Source organism: Onychostruthus taczanowskii, unplaced genomic scaffold (assembly GCF_017590055.1).
Source record: "Onychostruthus taczanowskii isolate IOZ18803 unplaced genomic scaffold, ASM1759005v1 scaffold29, whole genome shotgun sequence".
NCBI lineage: Eukaryota > Metazoa > Chordata > Aves > Passeriformes > Passeridae > Onychostruthus > Onychostruthus taczanowskii.
The window spans coordinates 939,895-958,249 of NW_024500239.1; the positions used below are offsets into that span (position 1 = coordinate 939,895).

The following is an 18,355-nucleotide window of genomic DNA, read 5'->3' on the forward strand; positions in this document are numbered from 1 at the left end:
CTCTCCTAACAGCATATATAGTGCATTTATGTAAACTATGACATACACTTCAAGTAACCCCACACGCAGCCAAAATTTTTACATTCTGCAATGCTATTTTGAAACAAATGATGTTTTCATTATCTTCTAGAAAAATCAATACACTGTACACAAAGTACTGATCACAGTTCTGAAAAAATTCCAATTCTGCTCTAAAAAATAACCACACTACTGTAAGTGTTCTCTGCACAGATCTGCTCCTCCTGCATATTTAACAATTACACAGTTACTTATGTAAGATTTGATGTTATTAATCCTTTAAGAATCCAAATTAAAGAGATATATGCAGATCTCAAACAAAAGGAAAAGACTGGGGTGGAAAAAGAACCATATTCAATGGAGCTCCATTCCAACAAAAAAGCTTTTATTAGATCCCAAATTGTTGAGTCAGTTCACTGTAATGTAACCTGATCTAAATGCTACAATACCTTAACAAGTATTCATGACTATCCTAACAGCAGAACTGTCCAAGGGCTTGAGAAGCACAGAGTGCATATCCTCTACCCTAAATATCCAAAAGCCATGCTTAAGGAGCAGCCTGCCAATACAACAGGATCATGGTGTCAGCATCCATCACCATGCCAAACAGCGACACAAGGAATGTCAGCCAGAACTGGGCTCCCAGCATCAGTATTTTATTAGCTGGATAACTCATTTAGCCAGAGCTCTTCTCAGAGCAGCTCTCACAGCAAACCAGCAGTTCAGCTCTGAGCTGGTGACAAAAGCCCAGCATGAACAGACATCTCGGAAGGGATCAGTAAGTCCAGGTGCAAATGAAGAAATACCTGGAAGAGCTTCTGTGAAACCATTTCTGAGAATTGAAGCAGTTGGATCAGGCACTATCTGCCTTCAATATTATGCCTACTTATTATACAACTATGCCAAATTTAATTATTCATCACACTGAACTGAACATTATAAAATCTTTATGGAAAGCTTCCATATATTCCTATGTTATCCTGATTCATTTCACATGTTAAAAAAAAAAAAAAACAACTTGCAAAGCATGGCAACTGAAAAAGCTACTTCTTTGGTATACCTTAAAAAATAAAATAGCTTTTCACAAAAACACTATGAATTTCAGATGAAAAATTCATTCATAAGCCAAATAATTGTATCCCCATGTTTGTCATTTGTTCAGTCTACTTTGCTACTTTAAACCTAAAATGTTTTATTCCTTCTGCTGCACTGCTCCCTAGACCAGAAAATAAGTTTCTGATTGTAGAACTTCAGCTACAATAGTAATACAAATCCACCAATTGCTCCTCTACTTTTTAGAAGAATATTTGTAAAAAAGTTGAGAGAAGCCTGTTAGCAGTTCTCTATGAAAAGCAGTAACAATGTGTCATTCACAAAGAATATCATGCTGGGATAGGCACAGGATCTACTATTGTAGTATGAAATCTCTCATCTTCAGCCTTACCTTTCATTATTATGGTTTTACAGAAGAATTTATTTTGCTGAGCTCATACTAATGAGCTGGTATAAACATCAACCAAGTGATGAGGGCTACAATGTTTACACAGCATTGCACTGTCTGAAGTATAAATATATCAAAACATTTGAGATCTGTCCTTGAGGGGGAACTTTTTAGCACTAACAAGAAGGCTTACAGGAATTTTTTTGGGACCCTCCTCCCAGCTGCAAGGCATTCCTCCTGCTCTGTCCTGCAGGTGAATCTCCAGCTTGCCAAAATGAAACGTGTCCATTCTCACTCCCAGGGGTCAGCCCTTCCCGGGGTAACAGTTCAGGAGTGATCCCATGCTGGCACTTGGCTGCTGGCTGGGTTTAGCCCATGGCACTTGTTTGCCAACACGTGAAAGGCTGCCAGCAGTAACACAGGGGTGGTTTCATAACAAAACTGGCTGGGCACCTTTGAATGCTATTCTTAACAAAGTGCTTGGTATGAAATTATTCTGGATTCATTGACGCAAGACAAATGAAAGGGTTGAAATTATGAGACCTGGTTTTTAATATTCCTTTTACCTGCCCTTCTGTATATACACCTTTTAGCTATATCTGTACAAATTGCTATGAATACATACAAATAAAGCCTCCTGTTTTGAATTTTGAAAACACCAGTAACTCCTTCTGCCCCAGGAGTATATTGCTGCAGAACATAAGACAAAATAGAACACTTGATGCCCATGATGAGACATTAGCCTTCTAAGGAAACCTCATGTTTTTTCTATTAACAAACATTTAAATTAAGAATTCTTTTGTCTTTCATTTGGAAACAAATTACCCCAGAAAGGAGTACTATAGAATTTAAAATAAAGCATTAGCTTCAACCTAGTTATGCAACATTAGAAGCAGAATAAAACCATGAGGGGTATGACACACAGGCTATGAATTAAGGACAATTTGAATTTTAATGAGCTACTAATACATTATGTTCCTTTTGTTGGATCATGCCTCAAACTGTTTTAAAATTGAGTGCATAACATTAGGAAGGCATACCATCCCCAGTAATATAGTGAAGACTCCAAACAGCAGCTGAGAATGTCTGCTCCTCATGGAATGCATCATCCTTCCTTTAATCAACAGCATTCACTGTAGATTATGCAAACTCCCAGCTAATGTGACTCCATATATTATTTAGGTTGTGGAAACTCCCCAAAAACATAATATATTTTAAATACAAACAGAGACAGGAAAAAATAGCGCAGATTGTTAAAATACAGCGTAATGATGTTTGTCTTCCCAAGTCACTGTTACAGGTGATGGAGCCCTGCTTTCCTGGAGGTGACTGAACACCTGCCTGCCCATGGGCAGTGGTGCATGAATTCCTTGCGTGTGTGGCTCTTGCTTTCCTGATTAAACTGAATATCTCAATCCTAAAGTTTTTTCACTTCTACCCTTCTGATTCTCTCCCACTGTGGGGGCAGTGAGCAAGTGGCTGCATGGGGCTTAGTTGCCGGCTGCAGTCAAACCACAACAGAAATAAAGTGAAAAATTACATATGAAATAGAATCAAAATTATCAAAGATTTTAAATTTTCTCACATCCAAATCAGATGTGAGAAAAAATAATTAAGCTTAATTATTTAATAATTAAACTTATTTAATACTTATTTAATAATTTACTTATTATGTTATTAATTAAATTAAATAATTTAATTTCATTTAATTAATTAAGTTTAGGCTTTTTAAAGATGTTTTACAAAAACACCACTATTAAGACATGACTCTGCTCTGACCTTTGTAGGATTCTTGCACTTACTCTTCATAGAATTTCATCTTTTTGCAATCTTGCATCATATATTCAGAATATTGAGTACTGAATTCTGGTCTGGGGCCTTCAACATAAGAAGGAAGTTGAAGTAAGTCCGGAGAAAAGCCACAAAGATGTCTGAGGGCACCTCTCCTATGCAGAGAGGCTGAGAGAGCTGGGGTTGCTCAGCCTGGAGAAGAGAAGGCTCTGGAGAGACCTTATAGCACCTCCCAGGACCAAAGGGGGTATAAATGAACTGGAGAGGGACATCTTACTGGGGTCTGGAATGACATGACAAGGGAGAATGTCTTTAAACTGAAATAGGGTCAGTTTAGATTAGATAATAGGAATAAATCCTTTACTGTGAGGCTGATGAGACAACTGGAACATGCTGCCCAGGTTGTGGATGACCCTGGAAAGTGCTCACAGCCAGGCTGCATGGGACTTTCAGCAATCCAGTCTAGGAGAAAGTGTCCCTGTCCACAGCAGAGGGGTTGGAACTAGATGGGTCTTTAAGGTTCCTTTCAACCCAAACCATACGGTTCCATGATTCCATGATTCTGTGAGAATAGTTTGGCCCAGTTCATTACAACTACATAGCTAGTCCACATCTCCCCAAGAACACAGGGCAGTGTTAGAAGCCAGAATACTTTATAACTTGAAATCAAATTTAATGAACTATAAGCAAAGAAAGGTGGACCAATCCTAGCATTTAGCTACAGCACTGCTAAAGAAGACCAATGACAGTAAAATACATGTTGTTGTCCTTGACAATCTGTAGTCAGAATCCAAAGTTTTAAGTCCATTACAAAAGCTTTTTAAATGAAAGGCTAAAAGCTACTATGAGTTTTGTTTTGCTTGTCCATTATTGTGACTCTTTGTGGAGCCAGAAGTTGAATCTTTCATAGAAGCTTTGCAGGTTTAACATGGGAAGATGTTCAGGAAAAAAACCTGAGAGAATTTTATTCAATGGACTAAGTATAACCACTTGAAAATTACCTGATGCTACTCCAAATGCAACAGAAGAGCCTCTGAATAAACTGCTTTCTTACATTCTCTTTCAACCCAGAGTACAAATAGTGCACAGGAGACATTACAAAAATAACCAGAAGAGACAACAAGTAAGGCAATTATGTCCAAATAAAATTAAGCCATTAAATCTCAGAGTTTAATTGTTGCTTCAGCACAAACTTGCAGGCAAAGAAGACAACTTTTCATTTTGCACTTTCTACAACATCACAACCATACACACTCAATTCTTCTCCACATGTGACAGAACTGGAAGCCTCTCTTCTCTCACACCAAAGAGGGAATAAGGGAACAAATGTACTTTACCACTTCAAGAACAGAAGAAATCTACCATACGATCCTACAAGATGCTTCAATTGAATTCATCAGAAGGTGAAGTTCTTCTGATACCCATCTGATCTCCTCAGTGTCCAACTCAGAGATAAAAATGCTACCCACCTAGCCACAGCCAGGCACGCAGAGACTCCAGAAACTTGGGAAAACACCCGTGCTGTCCTCATGCTGCCTCTCCCATTTTACTGTTGGGTCTTTGATAAATATTCCAAATATGACATTAGAAAAACCCTGCAACTGTGCAGCCATCTTATTACAGAATAGCACTTGACATTTTATCAATATTTTAAAATTGCATTCATGGATCAATTTACTTAGAAATTATTCCTTAAACCCAAGATTGAGTGCTACGTGCGTAATGTTGGCAAATCTTGAAAGTCATATATTTACAATGTTAGTAGTGATCTCTGCACACCCTTCAAACACATACTAAATCATTTCTGAAAGCAAAAAACAAGGATTTACTATTTGGATAGCTCTTAAATACCTTTTCATAGGCTAAAAAAAATTACACCCCAAACAAAGCTACAAGTAGGGAAGAGGTCTTGTAGGAAATCAGAAAGACACTACTATAATGCTCATGCAGTGAGACAATGAGGAAAACCTTGTTCACTAAGGGAAAATATGAAATAAATTTTAGGTCATTTTCTAGAAAGATGAGGGCGTAATTATAGTCTGCATTAGAAATAAATGCTAAGTTTCTAAGGTACTACAGGGCAGGTTTCTACCCCTTCTGATGCTGCCAACATGTTGTTCTCCACAGAGGAGAAATGAGAGAACAAGATGCACATTGGAATTTATTTTTTAATATGGGTTGTTCAAAACAAGCCCACTGATACTTACCTAACAATGAAAATTAACAGAGTCAGACACTACCTGAGCTATGATCTGCTCTACTTGTTTCCAGTTTTATTCCCATATTCCACCAGCCTTTCAAAGGAACAAGCCATGAGCAATAATTTACAATGGCTCAAAAACATTAACAGCAGTAAAACATGTATGCAATCCTTGTTTTCTAGCCCAGTGCACACAGCCCAGAGCACTCTGATAAAGCACAGAGATGGAACACAAGGAGAAGTGTCTCCTGTGCACTGAGCAGCTCAGTTGGGAAATCCCGGTGGAGCTCAGATTGGTGCTCGTACGTGCAGTATGGTAACAGAGTGCCAGTGCATTTTTGAAAGCTGAACTAGCAACAGATTGGGGCAGGAAGGGAAGCATGTTTAGTCATCTTACAAATTTAATACAATCTTTCATCTTGGATGCTACAAACAACAGTTATAAATAAAAACTGCAGTTATAAATAAACTGCATCTCAGGACATAAATTTGACAATGACACATAGGAATAATCCAAGTCTTGCTGAAAATCAGGTTAGAGCTGAAGTATTGAGGAAATACTACACAGCACAGGCTCTGTAATAAATTTGTTTAATATTACTGATGCAGTACAAACAACTCACATTTCAGTATTAAAATACGTTGAGAGTCTCTGGAAAGTAAGCATCAGTATCCTTTGACTTGAAAACACACATTTATTTTCCTTTGAGGTTACAAAAGTTAATTCCAGATCGATAGAAAACAAAACCAGAAAATCTGAACTCCCCTCATGAAACTTCAGGTTTAATTACTGATATCTGATGAATATCACTGCAGTGCTATAAAATGTCAGTATTCCATTGCTTACCTGCTCATATGCTTTAAGTTATAGCCTGCAATAAAGTTAATGTTACAGAGCTGAGGCACATCTATGCCCAGCAAGAAACCTCTCTCCTTAAATCCAGGTGAAAACAAGTTTTGAAATAAGACTCTGAGAGTCACCCTGAAGCTGCTGAGACTGACCTATATTTCCATCAAGGGAGTACGCCCTGTAGCAGGGTGTCAGAGAAAATCCACTACACCAAGAACCACCAGGACACAAGTCACATGGTGTTTTTCTGGTAAACACTGACTTAGTCTTTCCTGGATCACAGAATCACAGAGTGTGCTTAGTTGGAAGGGACCCACCCAAAGATCACAGAGTATAAGCAGCAGCCTCATAATATCATTTAAGAGGGGGTGCTAATAAATCTGCTTTTTCCATAAATTTTAAGAACACTCCAAGCTCCTAAATTGAAGACAATCAAGCTGGATAAAGATGTGGTTTTCATATAGAAGCAATGCAGCTAAAAGGACTAAAAGCAATTATTCTGAGAGATATGGGATCACTAGCTGCTGTAACATGCCAAACCACATTTCACTATTCAGATTTTGCATACCACCATGGCTTTAACTTGCAATTGAACAAAGAGAAAGCACTGCAGGTAAGGTTGCAACAAAACTTCACACTACCCTGAATCTGCTTCTTCCAATCAATCAGAAAAATTCATTTTAGGAAGAGGCTTTCTTTTCTGTAATTTATATCACAACTTCAATTTTTCTTTCTGAACAGGTGCCCTGGATGCAGGCAAATCCCTTATCCTTATTTAAACATTTCAACGCAGCCTGCTTAATATCTGCCTTCAATAGTATTACATAATTTACCTGACATCAAGAGTATGAAATTTTCCTTTCTTCTGATCTCAAAGATTTGGATATAAGAAAGGTCGCATTATCTCATGAGTCAAGTAGAAATCTTCTTAAACCCTGAAAACAAAATCCAAAATGGTTCTTAAAACCATTGTGGTTACAGAATTCAAGCAGAACTTCACAAAAATAATAGTAGCTGCAGTTGACTATTTTCCTTATCCTGAAAGCAATCACAAAAAAGCATCTCTTGACAGAAGTAAAACCAATTCTGTCCGCAGAGACTGAAATTGAACCTAGATCTCTAGACCAATTATTTTCCATATCTAACCTAACAATCTGAATAAATTTCAGGATATGGTAGCTCATCCAAAATGGATGAGCATGAATAAGAATATTGCAATTAAGAGTCAGACTGCCAAGAGTTTGTGCACATATACATCTGGGTATATATATATATATGTATGTATGTATATACATCTGTGTGTGGGTGTGTATAGTGTAACCCCCTCCCAGCACCAAAAAAAATCCCCAACAAAACAGTTTACAGGAGGTAAGCTGATTTTTAATGCTATTTTTTTTCCCTCTAAGCTTTCTCTAGGGAAAAAGCTTATAGGGAATTTCTTTCAGCTAACTCACTAAATCAATGTGAACAAGAACAATTCCAAACATTGATTCTGCAAGGGACCAGTAACAAGCTATAGGCACCACAAAAGCCAGATGAAAAAACATTCCTGCCTGAAAGAACGGTAAACTCTTTAATACCTCACATGCTTTCAGACTTCCATGACATTGCTGAAAGTTACACTGCTGGTGATGAGGTCAGCAGATTTCTCTACAGATGCCAGGTTAATTAACAGCCTGGATTTCTAGCTTAAGTCAAAAGCTCCTGAGTCTTCCACCACTTATGTTGACAACTTTGCGCATTTTTTATTGTCTTTACATTATTATGACCTGAGCTAAATGATTACCCAAAGTCCACAAAGTATATCACAATTTATGGAGCTTAAAACCCCATGGCCTCATGGGGATATTAATGCTCAGGTTCTATAAAAAAGCTTTTCTCCCCACCACATTCCACATAATCCAGTGCAACTGTGGGCTGCTGCCAAAAGCAATAAACCCACCTTTTGCCATTACAGTTATGTCCCATCCCCTTCTTTCCACCAGATCTGGTAGTCATATGGCTGCTGTGTGTGTTGCTTCAGTTTGCTGAATCAACAAAGTATACTTTTTTCCACTTTTTGGTGTCAGTGAACATCCAGGTCACACAATCATCGGCTTAGTATCAACAGAAGTGATGAGAAAACATCTTTCATCTGCAGTCCACATTTATACCAAATTATATGTAGTATAAAACTACCCCTTAGCTATTCTCCTATATTAAATAACTAAGTAGAGAGCACACTTTTACAAGCTTCATATAGAAGCAAATACCTTGAGTGCTGTCTTTTAAAAAACTCATGAAATATCACACTTGAGTCCCAAGACTACACTCTTGCATGTGTGCCTTCATTTGTTTTACTATGAATAGTTCTACTCAAGTTATTTTCCTCACACTGAGATTGTGTTAATTTTATTGATGTGTTATATTTCAATTCAACTATAGTATCCTAAAGTATAGAGCAAATAAATTTGCTTTGAGAAGCTAAAATTCTGAATATAATTCCAGTATATTGTCACGTGCATATGTCATACTTAAAATCAACATTACACTTTTAAAGCACAGATGTGAAAACCACATTGTGGTAACTGAAAAAAAATTATATTGTATCATCTAATTAACAGTGCTGAAATCTAAATTCTGTTCTTTCTAACCAAAGACATGACAGAATCAGCCACAATAACTATTTTACTAGATTTACTCAGAGAGAAGACCAGCATAATTGTCATAAACTTCACAACATACATGTAGCATAGAAGAATGGCTTTTAACTTGGAAAATGGTCTACTTTCTCACAGTTGTGGAAGCAAGCTTGGCAGGAGGAACTGAGAAAGGTAGTTTGATCCAGAAAAAACCCCTTCAATAATAAGAATCTGACAACATTAAGTACCAGTTAAACACGAAGATCTCAGAAATATGCACCTCTCGTTTTTCCATGAAGTGGCTGAAATTGTAATTTGTATGGATTTAAACACAGTTGACTCAAAATATGTAGGGTCATCTGGCTAAAAATTCTGATTACACCTTAACATGATTTATAGCACTTAAAATACCAGCACACCTACCTTCCTGAGCACAGACAGTTTGAGAAAATGATAGTTAAAAGATCCAGACTCTATGCAGAACTAACTGAGATAAAATAAGACGTCTCATACCTTAATTCTGTCAAAATTATACCAACTGGAAAAAAGGAAAAGGAAGACCTTTTATGCCAAATTGTCTAGAACCTGTAGCCTTGGAAAAAGGGTTGCTGAGGGATCAGCAAGGAGCGTGGATACTCCTGCTTGCTGCAGGTCTGCTTGGGAAAGCCCATCACCATTCCAAGAAATATCAGTCTGCAAATGTGACACCCTGCCAGCACTGCACCACAAGCTCCAGTGGAGACCAGAGCCTACATGAACACAAAATCATTCTGTCACAGCTATGCTTTAATTGTTTGATGACTTGATTGCTTGTGGCTGGAAAAAAAAGTGTTTTAAGCAGCTTCTTTCTCTTTTCAAGAAAAAATCTCAGAATTTGGTTTAAACTCTCACAACAGGGAACAAATGTCTACTTAAAAGTTTTATATATTCCACAAATTGCTAACTAATGAGTTCAGGCTGGAAAGCTCAGCCTTAGAACACAATGCTCATTCTTCATATTGCAAAGCAGTCTCTGAAGTCACCTCCAACAGCACTGAGAGCCAAACCAAGTCATACAACATGTGCAAATTTCATGCTTCCAGCCCCTCTACTTTCCAGCCTGAACACCAATCTAAGGCACACAGGCACAGCTGAACATGTACTTTACTCACTGGCATCTCTTTTATTCATTGCCTCCCTCATCTTCAGCAAAATCAAGGCAAGACACCAGAGTTCCTGATCATCCATCTTTTACTCTTTGCTGTCATGTCAAGCCCACAGCTGCATATTTTCCTGGCAACTGTGAATCAACTCCCACTTTGATGATTGATTCACAGGCTAGAATAAGACATGCTTGCAAGAATAATTCTATTAACAACTTAAAACCAATCTGGTATGCACAGCTGCTTCTTCCCCTGCAACAACTTTCCTCCAGAGGTTGTAGCCTTGTTCATCATATTAGTTTGTTAAACTAACAAGTTCCAGTCCAGATTCAGGGAAGTATCCAGGCTAAAAAAATTTCTGATTTAGCTTTTTCTTTTGAGCAAATCACACTCAGCTGGAAAAAAGAGAAGTCGAGCAATGCTCCTGGTTACAGACACAAAGTGACCAGCAATTCAGGCACATGTCAATGATTTTATAGGTGTGTGCATCAGTAATTTTGTGACAAATAATAAAAATAGATATAAACCTGTAAATACAACTGGGGCACACTTGGCAGAAGAGAGATGCCAGCTTCTGTAGATGTCTTGTACTTGAGTTCCTTTAGCTGGAGAAGTGCCTAGAAGTTATTAAAGAGCTCATATTTTTGTTCTTCTAGTAAGGGAACAAAATTTCTTGGCCAAAACAGAAACAGGGTGTCCAGAGTGATGTGAGATTAACCTCTAAGCACTCCAGGACCAACACACTTGTTTTTGCACAGGTGATTAAGGGTTTGGCAGAACTAGAAATTAATTGAAGTATGAAGCAGACTACTTCAAAAACTGCTCTCCAGCTGACATGTCATGCCATTTCCATTAAATACATGTGGCAAATTGGTCCTGGCACTCTTAATTCCACCAGCTTTCCAATGATTAACCGCTAGGCAAAACCTCTGCAGGCTTCTGTACTTCAGAAAAACTGACATGCTGGAGAATTAGAGGACTTGAAATAATCACTTCTTCCCGCCACACCACATTAAAGGAAGCAACCCACAAAACTTGTGAAGAAAATAATTACATGGTTGAACAGCTAAGCGTGCCTTTGAACACATCCTGCTTTTTCAAAACCTTGATTGAAAGTGCTACTGGCAGCTGTGCTGTAGGCACATAAATGTGGTAAGGAATGACTAAAAATTACCCATTCTCCTTCTCCACAAACTATTTCCACATTACCAGGGACATAGATAGAACAAATTATAACAGAAGTAATTCCACTAATGGAGCACAGAGTGTTTCTGACTTTGGAGTATTTTGACTAATCAGATAAATAGTTGCAGCAGACATACACAAAACATCAGAGTGTATTTATAGTGTTCACAATTCTGAAAATGGTTACAATGTTCTCAAAAAGTAATATTGATCCACACATACAGATTAAGACATCCTTGTAAATACAGTATTGTTCTCAAATTTGACACAGAAGTATTAACATTCTCCATGACTTCTTAATTACCGTGACCTTATAAAGTACACATTGAAAAGATGACAAATGTAAGAGATTTTTGGGAAGGGGTTTTCTCTCAAAAACTACTAAAAATGCATATACACTTAAATGTTAAAATTTTGACAGGAAATGACAAGAACAGGAAAAAGCAACTCTGTCCTGAGACTATACTAAAATTTTATACTAAGATTCCACTTTCGCAGACAAAGTATAGTGAGAGTATTTTATCCAGAAAAAATGGAAAAAAGAAGCAAATGCAACACTACAAAACTTACAGCATATGTCTCACTGTGAAACACAGTAAATGCAGAGCATAGCCAAATGTGAAAGACAAAAATTTCTATTTAGCTAAACTGGATTTTGAAATAGCAATTTCAATTGCCTGCAAATTTGAGTGATGCCTAGGTAAAAATAGTTTTAATCGTTTATAACAATTTCTTTTTCCATTTTTGTCTAATTCAATGCCTAGACCTCACAAAGGTTGCGATTAAGTCAACTTTTTAGAGCCTCAAATGCATGTTTTCATATTTGGAAATTGATTAAAAATTGAAATACATTATTTCAATCTTGTGAAATCATATTTTGAAAAATATGTCTTCATTTTTAGGAACACCAGCAATGCATCAAGAACATCAGCCCTACCAGGAACTCACAGAATCACTTTCATCACAACAGATGAAGGCACCTACAAACCAGTTCTTTATCACTCATTAAAAATGAAAAGCAGTAAGAGCTTCATCTCACTCTGCTAATATTATCTTCTGACAGAGGAGATGAAAACAATTCATCCAGGAGCTAGGCCCTGTATATAAAGCAGCAAAGCAGAGCTTCTAAAGAAATTATTCTTGCAAGAAGATAATGTAGATAATTAGGAAAATTTTGTTTCATAAGTTTTATTCAACCTGAATGCCCCTTTCATAAAGAAGAAGGGTTGAGGTGGGGGGAGTCATCATCTATCTTATCATAGTCCCAGGAGAGTAAAGCAATCTTATTTTTTTTAAAACAAGGCTACAATTTTCTTTTTAATTACTTATGACTCAAATAGCTCTGAATGGATCAATATTCTAGAGGCAAGATCAAAACCAAACCAGATGGATATTAGAAAACATTATAATGCAATCTAAATGAGCTTTTGCACATTTCATTAGGTAAGAAAATTTTTGAAGTATTTCTCTCATCACCCAATCTCTTTTATTTTATATAAGGCAGGATTTTAGTCTGCCTCATTACAAGCAATGCATGAATTTTTCAAACAAGTGATTTTTTCCTGAAATTCTGATTCTTAAGTTAACTTTCCTTCAGCCAAATTAATTTCCATTCCCTGAACAGGCTTCATACTTGTAATCAGATTCAAAGTTAAATAACACTGAAGAAAACTGGTCTCTGCTGGTCCATCTTATTTTACTAATAAGTATCTTATAAACAGGAAATTCTCCAACTGTTTGCTTGAACGTTAATATCTTAGAGACCTGTACTGTTGTTTTGAATTAGTCTTCACACAATCTTCATTTAAAGAGAGTACATTTTTAATACAACATTAAGTACTTACCCTTCTAACCTGACATCAGGTAAAGATCTGTTGAGTGCAATCATTTCACTTGCCATTAAATTAAATTGATTTATTTTAAACATTTCTTTCATTTTCTCTTGCTCCTCTTTTGGAATGACCACAGGCTTCCCCATCTCTCCAGGTCCTTCATGTGGTTTTTGCATGGGTTCTGGAACTTTGAAAAAATAAAATGTTACTAACTCCTTTTAAACTTGTTTTTGTTTATAGATTAATTTATAAATTAATAAAATTTTGTTTATAAATTAATTTACACTGTAGGAGTGCTCACATTTAAAACAGTCCTAAACCCACCGTGTTTTGAAAGTGAAAACAAATCTTCACATTTGGGAGTTTAACAGAAATAAATAGTTAAGTGCTTTTCTTACACACCACAATTCATGTAAAAAACCAATAAGGATTTATTTCTATCCACCATTACATCATAATTGACTTTATAAAGTTCCTGTAAAGGAAAATTCAAAACTTTTCCAGGAAAGCCTGCATGTGCAAGAAAAATCTGGGATATAAATGAGGGAGAGACCTCATTGCAGTTTGCAACTTCTTCACGAGGGGAAGAGGAGGGGCAGACACTGATCTCTTCTCTGTGGTGACCAGTGACAGGACCCGAGGGAATGGCCTGAAGTTGTGTCTGGGCAGGTTTAGGTCGGATATTAGAAAAGGTTTTCCACCCAGAGGGTGTTTGGACACTGGAACAGGCTCCCAAGGGAAATGGTCACAGCACCAGCCTGGCAGAGTTCAAGAAGTGTTTGAACAACACTGTCAAGCACAGGGTGGGACTCCTGGGATGTCCTATGCAGGGCCAGGAGGTGGACTCGGTTACCCTGATGGGGCCCTTCCAACTCAGCTTATTCTCGGACTCTGTGATAAATTATGTTCCAGAACAGTAAAGGTTCAATTAAAGTGTAGCATTACATTTATTTCCACATTTTTATTCTGACAGAATGACATTGGCAGCAACAGTTTAGCAACAATTTCTCTTGTTTCTACTAATGTTATTTTTATGCAACAAAATTGTATTTTGAAGGTTAACACTAGTAACAAAACAGTATCAAAACTACACATCTTAAATGTAACACTACACATCTTAAACCCAAAGAAATTTAAATATCAAATATCTGATCAAACTGAAGAAGAAGAATGGGAGAAAATTAATTCAGACTCTTGAATTATTTAGGGTTTTAAACCAAATATGTAAAAAAATCAGAACGGTTTTTAAAAAGTTACACTTCTCTTTACAAGTACCATTCGCTTTTCTCCTAAATAGAAATGCTCAAATACTGAATTTGAGCTACATTACTGCTTTACAAATTCAGCAAGAGTTTTAATTTAAAAAATAGCAACTCAAGATCTAAACAGAGGAACAGAAAGTATTTTAAAATAAAACACCAAATCCCCAAGAAATAAGCCTAGGTTCAAATTATCTTTATTTTGCATCTAGGATAGCACAGTGTAATTAAACCTTAGGCAGAGAATAAACAGCCACATAAAGAATGAAAATAAAATTAAAAAAAAAAAAAAAAGAAGACCTGAGCCTTCCATCCTTGTTGAAATACTAAGACTTAAATATATATTACTAATAAATGAGTTTTTTTGCTGGTCTGCATTTAGTGCTAACTGGTAACAAGCACAACGTGCTCCTTGAGAAATTTTCGTTTTCAAGTACCTGAAGCGATTGCACTAGTTGCATTCACACAGGAGCGTTTAGCAGAGAAAATCCTCCCATCACAAGGGTGCTTTCTTTTAACCAAACTCTCCTTGATGGCCAGTTGAGCTATAAAACCCTAGAAGATGCCAGCCAGCCACTCATCCACTGAAAATAGATGGAGCAAGAGTGTTCGAGCAAATCCTGAACAGATGGGCCGAGGTGCTCGTTCCAGCCACGGGCTGAGCTGAGCCAGCAGTTTGCTTTGCATCTTTGCCTCTTCAGAAGGTATGGTTGGAACCTGCATCAAAACTTGCCTACTTGCAATTGCATAACCTTTTAAACTAGAATTTGTGCCTTCTGGGGTATAATTAACTTAAAATTATGGTATACAATAAAGTAATTATTTGGGCTTAATTTTATACATTCAGCGTGGTATTATTATCTGGGCTATCACAGCAATTTTTTTTAAGCATGTAGCAATGAGTACATAGGTTCTCTTAGACAGAAAGTGATTTAACAATGGGTGTTCCACATAACTAAAACAATTTTAAAAGCCCTATCAGAATGTATTATATGTATCATGCTTTTCCGAGTTCTGAAGAGTGTCTTATCCTACAAAATGACCTATTTAGAAGAAAAAAAAAATCCTGTTTCATTTACACTTCCAGTTTATTCTTAACTTTCACTAAATCAGTTAAACTGAATAGCTAAATCAGCCAAAATCTCATCTCTCACATTTGCAGATCTTCCTGTTAAGATGAGAGTTTAGCACATCAGTGACTTGGATACTGGTGTACAAATTCCACAAATTCATCAGCTGAATTTTTAAATTTCATTAATAAATATGTACTGCTTGATTACATATTTTACCTCGGCACCTCATTCTCCTTGTAGAAAAATCCATCAACAACCAGCTAGATCCAGATATTTTGTGCAACTCACTAAATGCAGACAGTCAAGCTGAGGTGCAGGCAGGGCAATGACTTTCCAAGAAAAGTTAACCATCAGAAGATGTTCTCTCAAGTTTCTGAGAAGCATCTGCTCTTGGGTTTTTTTATGGTTATCTGTTTTCCCACAGAAGCACGCAGGTTTCACACAAACACCAACCAACAACGTTCTCCCAAAATTACTAACAAATGCATTGTTAAGAATTCAAACCACAGTGCTCTTTTTTCAGTTAAATACAGAAAAAAATTTCTTTTGAAGGACTCTATGTACTGGTGACATTCTTCTAACAAATAGAAGTTAAATTTATGGCTACAGGTTTCAGAACTAAATGAATGTCTAAATTACCACCTGATTAAATAAGAAATCTAGTAATGTATTTCCAGATATTTCTTATTTGTATCAGTAAACCATTAGTTTCAAAGAAGGCTTGATCTCTTCCACATCTTCATTAAAAAATCAGGAACTCTTTATTTCTGTGGACTACAAGTTTCTTTTTACCAGGTAATATGCCTGAAGAAAACAAGATAGTTTAAAATCTAACACCATCTAAAGCCAGGAAAAAGGGGTGGATTCTTCTGGTGAGATGTCCTTAGAGCCCACATAATCTGATCAAGGCAAAGTCCAGTCACCTTTGGAGGCATCACCATAATTACAAGAAGCTCTTTGGACAGGCAAAAGTTCAGAGCAGTTCTGCCTCTTACACACACCTCAACCTTAATAGAACAAGATTGATTTATGATAAATGGTTCACATTTTCAATAATTAAATCTTGAACTTGCTCACTTTTCTTCTTAGGGTTTTTTCATGCAGCTGAGATTATTCAGAAACAAGACACAATTTAGAGATTCCATCTTTATCAGAGCTTGAAATTCAGAATTCAAGGTCTTGATTGACAATTGACAAAAATGGCTGGTCCTAGTTTAACTTTGTCACTGCTCCAGGAAAAGAGTGTAAATAGCCAGGAGCTGAGATTACATGACTCTTGCAATTCACCAGTCCTAATTTTGAACGATTCTCCAGCGCCCAGGGCTTCTAATCATTATACAAGGGGAATGCACCTTGAGGCAGGAAAAAAAAAGGGGAAGAGGATGAATCTGAAAGTTTATTTAGAAAACACATCAAGTGCCAAAGCTGGAAGTTTTTTTGCAATCAGACCTTTAGGAAGCCTATAACTGGGGGTAAAGAATGATTCATCTCATCTTCACTGAAGTCAAGACCTCAAGGGATAACATACAGGGTTCATACAGAAATAAGACAGAGCTACACAAAAAAAAAAAAAAAAAAAAAAAAAAATTCTTATTACGTTATTAGTAAAACCATGCTACCACCTAGGCATATTTTTTTACAAGACTGGTCCCTAATTGTACTGTTAGAGAACAGCTTGAACCCTCTCTTTAAGTCTGGAACTTGTTTATATTTATTAAGTAAGCTCTGTTCCAGGCCGTGAAGTCTAAATTACAATGCCAATCCCCATATGAAAACAATAATGTCCAAGTAACTATCCTATGAACATTAGATTTGGAAAAAAATACTACATAACATGGATGATGCCTCCTAAGGTTAAGTGATTTTCTTTCCGATTCACAGCAACATTTAAACTTACATCAGCCACCTTTCATGGACAACAATTAGTTATTCTTTGTGGGTTTTACTTATTAATCATTGGGAATTACAAAAAGGAAGCCACCACCCAAAAGATGTGGCAACAGGAAGAACATGTGTGGTGTTTTGGATAAGGGGTGTGCACCATCCACGTCAGAGGAGGTGAGGCAACCTCAGAGCTGAGAACTGGGAGAGGGCTTCCCCCAGTTTTCTCCCAACCCCTCTGGAGTGGTCACGGCAGGGAGAAGAAAAGGCAGCAATACCAGTCAGCACAGCACAGGCTCCTCATCGCTCAGGGATTGTTGCTGGAAACAGCACTGCTGGGTGTTCTGATCCCAGCTCCCCAGGTTACCTGGTGAAGCCACTGCAGATGTCTCCTACCATGGTGGATGGGGTGGGCAAAAGCTGAAGTCCCCAGACAAATCATCCCACACAACTACAGTCACTGGATTCCAACCATTCCTCCCTCTGACATAATCTTAGTTACTCAGTCTTGTACTCTCCAGACCCCAAACCAAGCTCCCTCTTCCTAAGGCACCTCCACCTCAGCCGCCTTCACACCTGCCTAGTGGCCTGTCCCTTTTTCACCTTACCTTTTGTGTCCTCAACTCCACACTTGTGTCATTTCAACTCCCAGTCTTCAATCTCTCTCAGAGTAGACACCAAAGCTTCTATCTCACTCACCTTACAGTTGCCCATAACCATGTACACTGAGTTTTCCACAGCTGCACATTCCTTTACTATTGCTTAGTTTGAGCAATTTAAAAAATATTACAGTATAAGCAGTATAACTTAAATATTAATATTAAATAAATAAAATTAAATTATATTAAAATAATAAATATTAAATATTACCGTATAAGCAGTATAACTTAAAATTACATATTAGACACATAACCTGAAGTTCCTGATTTAAGATGGTGGTATCTTATGTCATCAATACCAAGGAGAAAGAGCCCAAAGATAATTTTGGCTATGGCTCTTACCTAATTCTATAAAAAGAAAATCCTTCCATTTTTCTCTGTTAAAGACCTATGGAAAACATCC

The 18,355-nt window shown here is 37.1% G+C and overlaps 1 protein-coding gene across 2 annotated transcripts in view; it reads right to left on the reverse strand.

Annotated features, from left to right (window-relative positions):
- Positions 1–18,355, reverse strand: part of GALNT1 (polypeptide N-acetylgalactosaminyltransferase 1) — an 87,332-nt gene that overhangs the window by 24,671 nt on the left and 44,306 nt on the right. For both annotated transcript variants that reach the window (XM_041408110.1, XM_041408109.1), the window contains exon 4: positions 13,093–13,267. In XM_041408110.1, coding sequence (XP_041264044.1) covers positions 13,093–13,267 — 175 coding nt within the window. The remainder of the gene's footprint in view (positions 1–13,092; positions 13,268–18,355) is intronic.